This window comes from Magnolia sinica, chromosome 14 (genome assembly GCF_029962835.1).
Source record: "Magnolia sinica isolate HGM2019 chromosome 14, MsV1, whole genome shotgun sequence".
NCBI classification, from domain to species: Eukaryota; Viridiplantae; Streptophyta; class Magnoliopsida; order Magnoliales; family Magnoliaceae; genus Magnolia; species Magnolia sinica.
This window is the reverse complement of record NC_080586.1, coordinates 21231121-21239002: the sequence shown is the minus strand read 5'-3', so window position 1 is coordinate 21239002 and position 7882 is coordinate 21231121. Positions and strand designations below refer to the sequence as shown.

At 41.6% G+C, this 7882-nt stretch overlaps 1 protein-coding gene across 1 annotated transcript; it reads right to left on the bottom strand.

Moving 5' to 3' along the window:
* Positions 1-3889: 3889 nt before the first annotated feature.
* LOC131225360 (putative glutaredoxin-C14) lies at positions 3890-4651 on the bottom strand. The gene has a single exon (XM_058220884.1). It carries the CDS (start codon positions 4433-4435, stop codon positions 4124-4126), a length of 312 nt encoding a protein of 103 aa, XP_058076867.1. The 5' UTR covers positions 4436-4651; the 3' UTR covers positions 3890-4123.
* Positions 4652-7882: the final 3231 nt, after the last annotated feature.

The window sequence follows — 7882 nt, the reverse complement described above, 5'->3', positions numbered from 1 at the left end:
ACATGTACTGGTTGATTGGGAGCACTTCAAAGGGTGGAGCTACAGTGGCTGTAATGGATTCCACCTCTGCATGTGTATGACATGTTGGGCATGGTCACATGAGCGGGTAGGGCATGAAAGATGAGATGTGCGGACATAAATACAAAGCAGATAGAGTAGCCACTTGTGAGAAGAATCACACAGTATAATCATAGGATATCGGCGAGGTACATGGATGACTCTAATATCGTAGGGGATCCATCTTATATTCAGATGGCTCTAGGTGAGCCCGGTGCTGAGAATTGGAAGGTGATTAGATACGATGTGATGAACTCGTTATACCAGATCAACACATGGGAGCGGTGGAGCTTCCAGTGGGTCAAAAAGTGGTTGGATGCAGGTGAATCTTCAGAAGGATACAACATAGATACAAAGCGAGGTTAGTAGCAAAGGGTTATGCTCACAGAGAAGAGATCGACTTCTCAGAGATATTCACACTGACGGTATAACATGTGTCTATTAGATCCATGATTGGTACTAGTTGGCCAATGCGATCTCTAGTTGGAAGGATGGATGTAGAGTCTGAACTTCTGCAAGGAAAATTAGAAGAGCAGATCTACATGAAGCAACCAGAGTGGTTTGAAGTTTAAAGAGGCTGAGAAAAAAGTTTGCAGGAGGTTGTTGCACGACCTATTGCCTAGGCAGTGGTTTATAATTTGACTCCTTCATGGTGAGTAAAGAATTGTGTATGTTGATGATATGTAGATCGCCAATCACGTCATGTTTAAAATCAATATACTAAAGACTCGATTAAGTGGGACATTCAAGATGAAGGATCGGGGGCTGCAAAGATGGTTCTTGGCATTGAGACTAAAGCACGAGTAGACTTTGGTTATCTCAGGCAGAATACTAGGTATTGATCAAGTATGTGATGGACCAAGGAAAGCCGGAAAGCATTCCCTACGCATCTCTCCTCAAGTTTTCCTTAGGACATGTGCCAAAATAGATGAGAAAAAGCAAGATATATCTCATGAGCCTTATTCGAATGCAGTTAGTAGTGATGCAATGGTCTGTATTAGACGGGTTATTTCACAAGCTATTGGTGTTGTGAGCAAATATACCGACAAGCAACATTGGATGGCGGTGAGATGGTAAGAAGACTACGTCTTATCTTTTGAGAAGATATGAATAAAGTTGGAAGGGTATGTGGATTCAGATTACGCAGGCAATGTGGATTCTAGAAGGTCGACTTCAAGTTACTCGTTTGTACTAGCGGGTGGAGCAATTAGTTGAATATCCATGTTATCCGACATGTGCTTGAGGAAGGAGGCATAACACTGGAGAAGATTCACACCACCGTGAATCTGGAAGACATGATCACCAAAGTCATTCCTATAGAGAAGTTCTAGTTCTATGTAACTTCTCTGGGCTTTGCGATGGCGTAAAAGAAGGACGAAGTGTGCACGAGAAATGTTGATTAAAGCTATGATGTGATGTAGATATAAGAGAAGAGATCAAGAAGCTACATAGTTAAAGATTGAAGACATGGTAGAAATTGTTGTAAAACAGATGTCTTAAATTTTGTTCACCGCGCTGCTTGACCAGTCAAGGGACTGGCTCGACTATTTGAAGGTCCTTTTGACTGGTTGAAGCCTGCTCGACTGAAAGTCTAGTGACAATGTATTTGGGATTTTCAGAATGCTCGACTAGTCGAGGGATAGGCTCGACCAGTCGAAGGGGTCCTTCGACAAGTCGAAGCTCAGGCTCGACTAGTCAAGGGTTACACAGACGGTGCGTAGTTTATGTGCGGACTGTGTAAATTTGAGGCAGTTTCTAGGGAGGTGCATATGTGGGGTTTCCCCATCTATAAATAGGAGTCCCTAAGGCCATTCTCAGGTATTCTAAGGCTTCCTAAAGGTATTCTAAGGGTTCCTAAAAGAGTTTTAGGGTTTCTAAAGGGTATAGCAAGGGTGAGATTGAAGGTTGTTCGAATCGGGTAAGTCCTCTTTCTTTGTAATTTCTATTTTTATAGTGAAGATCTGTCGCTTTGTGCCGTTATTTTTTCCCGCAAGGGTTTTCCACATTAAATCTTTGTGTTTTCTTGTGATTGCTTGGTGCTATTGGATTGCTATCCTAGATTCAGATCTGTGTGATTCTGCAACACAAATCCCATGTGTGCAAGATGAATCCACACATTAGATGAAACTCATCGTAGATGAATCCACACATTAGATGAAACTCATCGTGTAGAAGCGTCGAGTGAAGCGTCGAGTAATAATTAGGCTGTTCCTGTAAATCAGGTCAGCCACAGTTGAAGATAGAAATGGGTAGTCCCGTAAATTGATAGGCTACATTCAGCTTACATGCGTGCCCCACCAGGTGACAGAAATACTCTGCCGCATGAGCAGCTTCTGTCTACGTTGGCAAGCATCCACCATTCCCACGAGTACACCTAGCAAGTGGAAGCGGTAGCGCATTAGGTAGTGAGAAACTGACTTGTACAAAACTACAAAACGCTGATATGTATTCTTCCCCTCGAAAAAAGGTAACACACCCTTTTTCGACTAAGGGATATACCCATTTTCAGACTAAGGGATATGGAAGAATACAAGTTCCACGCCACCGTGTTGCATATGCGAAGTCCACTCTGTCCATCAGCTGACATTATTTCATCCTCAAGTATAAAAGATAATCCCCATTAAAAACTCGCATGGACCACGTTAACGTGAACAATGTAAAATTGCTTTTAGAACCATTAAGTTCGCACACCGTGTGGCTCTATTGTGTCTTTTTCGGTCATATTATTTATTTATTTATTTATTTTTTACATTTGATAAATCGGTTTGATGAAAGATATTCACCATAATAACCCCACACACAAACCATTGATGGTTAGCATCATCCTCATTGTTACATGTGTTGTGGCCTACTTGAGTTGTGAATTTGGCTGAATTTATCACTGGGAGCGTAACACATAAGAAAAAACCTGATGGATGGAGTGATTTTACATTTACAACATTGATGGCCCACAGACTTAGGTGTTCCAGGCAATTTGTAGAACATGTGTAGAGGATTCCAGTCCATCCCTGATTCGTGGCTATCAATATATAAGATTTGAGAGGAAAGACATGACAACACTAGGGACTATCTGATGAGCAATACCTTGTTATGGTACAAATTTATCCATGTGCCAAATGAGCTCAATTATAATAATTGGAGTTTGGGTGTGGTGTGATCTGCTGTGGATTGCACTTGGCCCATGGTTATCCTAATTGACTGATCACAAGCACTTTAATAAGGGCATGGAATAATACAAACGGTAAGATTATTTTCCTCTTCCCGCTCATTTTGCATGCCTTTAACTGTATGGTTGTAGTTCTCCGACCACGGATTTTTTTTTTTTTTTTGGCACATGTGCATCTTGTTTTGGATTCCTCTTACCACAGTAGGGCACTTGTACTTAAAGTTCGTCATCTACAAGGAAGAGATCAATAAAGATTGAGTTTTGGATTCCTCTTACCACAGTAGGGCACTTGTACTTAAAGTTCGTCATCTACAAGGAAGAGATCAATAAAGATTGAGGTGAGAACAATTGCGTCTACTCATTCCCAAAAATGCGTTCTATCTCAGGTTAAACTAGTCAAATACAAATGATTGGGAGAGTTGCCCTTTCTAACCCATCACAAGATGATCCACACTGCTCACATGGAAGGCCCACCAGAAGTGGACGACATAGAAAAAAAAGAAAAAACCCCGCACATGTACAGTCATCCTCATCGTCCATTTAAATCACTTTCCAATGAAATTTGATGATCACTAAGAACTTCATGTGGCCCTCCTGCAGTGGAAACTTATAGACGAAGGAGCTGCTTGGACAAGCTTGTGGTAGATCCATAAAAAAACCAGCTCAAGAAGCAAGAGAGATGAGCAACTCTTTATTAATATTTGAACTCCTTAACAAAAAAGATAAGATAGTACAGGTAAAACATAAGAAAAAGGTAAAAATATTGCCATTTACTTATTATTATTGTTTTTTTTTTTCTTATAAAACCTTCCCTTATGGAATGCATAACCAAAGCAAGAAACCTCTGTACTAGTGAAATACTCGTTCTCCTGCATGGTATCAAAGCGGGGCTTAATGATACTAAAGCCAAATAGCTCCGGCTGCTTTAAGCAACGGTATCAATTCGCCACCTAAGTGGAGAGACATAACCTCTTTGGTAGACCCTATCAGTTTACGGCCTATAAACACCGCCGGTACAGGCGGAGTTTGGTCCATTAGCCCACCGAGCACCTTCTCTATTTCCCTCCCTCTAGGTACCTCATCGAGCTCATGGGTGGCAATGTGGACCCCAAGGTCACAAAAGAGACTCTTGATGGAATGACACATGCAACATGAAGTCAGGCTAAAGATCACCACTGCGTTTTGCGAGGCCAATTCGAGAACTTTGTCCATCTTAGCAGTAGAAGAACCTCTTCTCCCTTCTTGTTCAACTAGAAAAAGGTGTAAATCTAGGAAACTGGGAAGTTATCTGAATGATGGGTTGATCTGGATAAGATGTATTGGAATGGAGTCGTCTATGATCGGGTAAGCAATGTACTACAGTCCCAAAACAGAAGATGGTGATCAAATGAACAAGGGTGATACAAAAAAAATAAAAATAAAATAAAATAAAAATCCTCCAAAGTTTACACGGAAAACCTAAATACCAAAAAGCAGACTCCAAATGATACAATTTGAAAGTGAGAAATCAAGATATAAAGAAGAAAGGAATAAGCTCAATTGCACGGAGCTTGTCGTAGTTCAATATTAACAAACGGTGATTGGGAAGCCTTAATCCTAGTGTCCCGACAATCGAAGAACTGAAAGTTGCAGGATTACTCAATATTTGGATAGAAGAGTGGGAAACTGAAGTTGGAAGGAGAGTAAGCGGCCTGAAACTCTTTGAACATTTGGACTATGGTGTGATGAACCTTAGTGTGACTAATTTATACATGTCCATGGGCCATGGTGGATTGCATTTTCTAATTGGAAAAAGCAAAAGAGAATGTTATTTGGTGTCATATACCCCTTATCATTTCCTGACAGTGACGGAAGCATTTATCGGAATATAGCGTTGCACCGAATGGATTGTGAGTTTTGTGGCGCCGCATGCATATTTACATGCACTAGATGTATCAACTTCATAAGTACGTGGGACATCCATAGTGGAACATGTGGTGGGTCCATGGTGGAGTTTAAAACATGTGAAATATCGAGTTGTGCACTTGATCAGGCGGCCCACGTGTATATTTAATTTGAATTAATGTTTGAAATTTCTCAGAACTGTCCATTTTTTTTCTTACATGGGTGGCCAACCTGATGATTAGACTAGACTGGCTTTTCAATACTTTGATCTTCACTGTGAGGGCTAGCTGATGCAGCTCTCAGATGTCCCGCACGCCAGCAAGGTCGGCATGTGGACATGCTAGGGAGGTAAACAAGTGTCATGGTGTAGCCTAAGTGTATGTAAACAGCCACAAAATTTCTGTGGTGGTTGGAATGTAACGACAGTTCGCCCGTCTATTGGAGAATAACAAAAAATGCCTTCTCTTTTTCTTTGGCGATAGGATTCATCACTATTTTAAAATTGGCGAGTGATGCCATGATTGGCCAACACGATCTCTTGTAATGCCATTGCCAAAAATTTATCTTTATTTACGGTTTGATAAGCCTGCTTATCCACATGAAAACATGCGTGTGCGAGAGATCCTTGCTTTTAAATCCAGTGGGCAACACTGATGAGATCGAGCGTAATGACGGAACGGTAAAAACAATGTTTCTCTGGCCATAAATTTGCTTAATAAACCTAGCCCACTTGAGGAGTGAAACAACTGATTTTTAGCTAGAAGATCTAAATCATGTGGGACCTGTAAAACTAATGTTTTTGTAGAAAATGATATAAGCAATGCTATGGTAAAGAGTGTATTAGTATTAATTCATGGAAAAGAAAACAGAAAAAGACAAAACAAATGACCACCGAAACTAGAGAAAGCTGGCTAAAAGGACAAAAATACAAAAACTACTCGATTATAGAGAAAGTAAGGGAGTTTTAATGCGTGTTTTGTACTGACTGAGAAGAAGAAGAAGAAGAAGAAGAAGAAGGGAGAGAGAGAGAGAGAGAGAGAGAGAGAGAGAGAGAGAGTTCACACAAAATAGTGCGTGCCATTCTCATTCTATTCTTTCTTTTATTTTTTTTTTTTTTTTTTTTTTTTTTTTTTTTCATTCAGTAGTTACAAGAGGAGAAGAAGTGTTGAAGTAGTAAGAGAGGAGAAGAGGTGTTGAAGTGGAAGGAGAGTAGACGAGAAGAAGAGTTAAGAGGAAGGAGAGTGGAAAAGGAGAGAGTGTTGAGGGGACTACCGAAGCACACAAGGATGAATCTAGGATAGCGATCCAATAGCACCAACCAAACACAAAGAGAACACAGCGATTTAACATGGAAAAACCCTTTCGAAAAAAAACCACAGCACAAAGCAACAAATGATCACTACAAAAATAGAATTACAAAGTATAGAGCTTACCCATTCGAATAACCTTGAATCTCACCCTTGCTACACACTTTGAAATCCTTAGACGATTTGGAAACCCTAGAACCCTTCAATACTCTCCCAATTCCGATTGCACTCTAATATATAGCCTTTTGGAGGAAGCACAATTGAAATAGAAAACAAAATCCTATAAATACCCGATCGCCGAATCCGGCGCCGACAGCCTCCGTAGAACCCCATTCTCGGCTCCCGGCGCCCATTCGCCAGGTTCCGATCCTGGGATGCTACAAGGAGGATTTTCAACATCGTTTGATTCGTAAGAAGCATAACCAAAGGCATAACCCACAAACAACAACCAAAAACTCCATCACATTTCCACTATAATAAAAACTTTACAAGTACAATGAGCATAAGGGAAATACAATGAAGATGAACAAAACTTCAAAAATGATCTGCCACGCGCCCAGCGCTGCTGCGATCCAACGTCACCTGTACGCAAAAGTCGTGCATAAGCTTATAGAAAGCTTAGAGGGTGGTGAAAGTGTATGCTTAAGGTGGTAATGCAGTTATGCAGTATCAGAGTAATGCGAAACATGCTGATGAAGGCTAAGAATACTATAACCGTACCAAGGCCATGCGATGCAAAGCATGAATGATATCGGCCATACCAAGGCCATGCAATGCGAAATGCAACTCAAGCATACAAATCCTCATCTAAGTCCACATATCAATACAGCTCAAAATCTGGAATATCACCAGGGTCTAGTACACTCCAAGCCGATTGCCGCCCATCGCGCGCCATAAGGTGAGTGGAAAAGACCTCACTATCCGCTTGCTAATATCGTGCTCGGCTCGTTAATAGCGGACCCATTCCTCGAGTTGGTCAGATCAGCCTAGCATTGCCCCTACTCTCGGGCGGGTAAGGCCGCACCCCCTTCCAACCGACCACGACACGGTGGAAAGTGCAACCGTTTGGTAATCGGCACTCGGCGCTCATGCACCCACTCGGTCCTAGACATTGGAGCAACCTCCCGGTACCATAAGGGTTTAGGGACTTTCACCCAGGATATCTATCGCATCCCATGTAAAACAGTATTTTCGGTATCGATCCCGCCAACCACGATACGTCCGTGGAGGCTACGCTCGATGTCGCTAGGGCCTACAGTAACCAAATCAAACAATGCCAATGAATGAATCACACTATTCATTCACTGCAATCCTGCGCGTATCGTGCGCTCATGTAGGGCAACACCCCTGTACGGGAGCCCCTAAACAATCTGCCCGAAGGCATATGCTATGATCAGTCATTTCTCATATCAAGCATACGTATGATGCATATGATCATGAATCATGGAACTAAACATGTTATATAGGA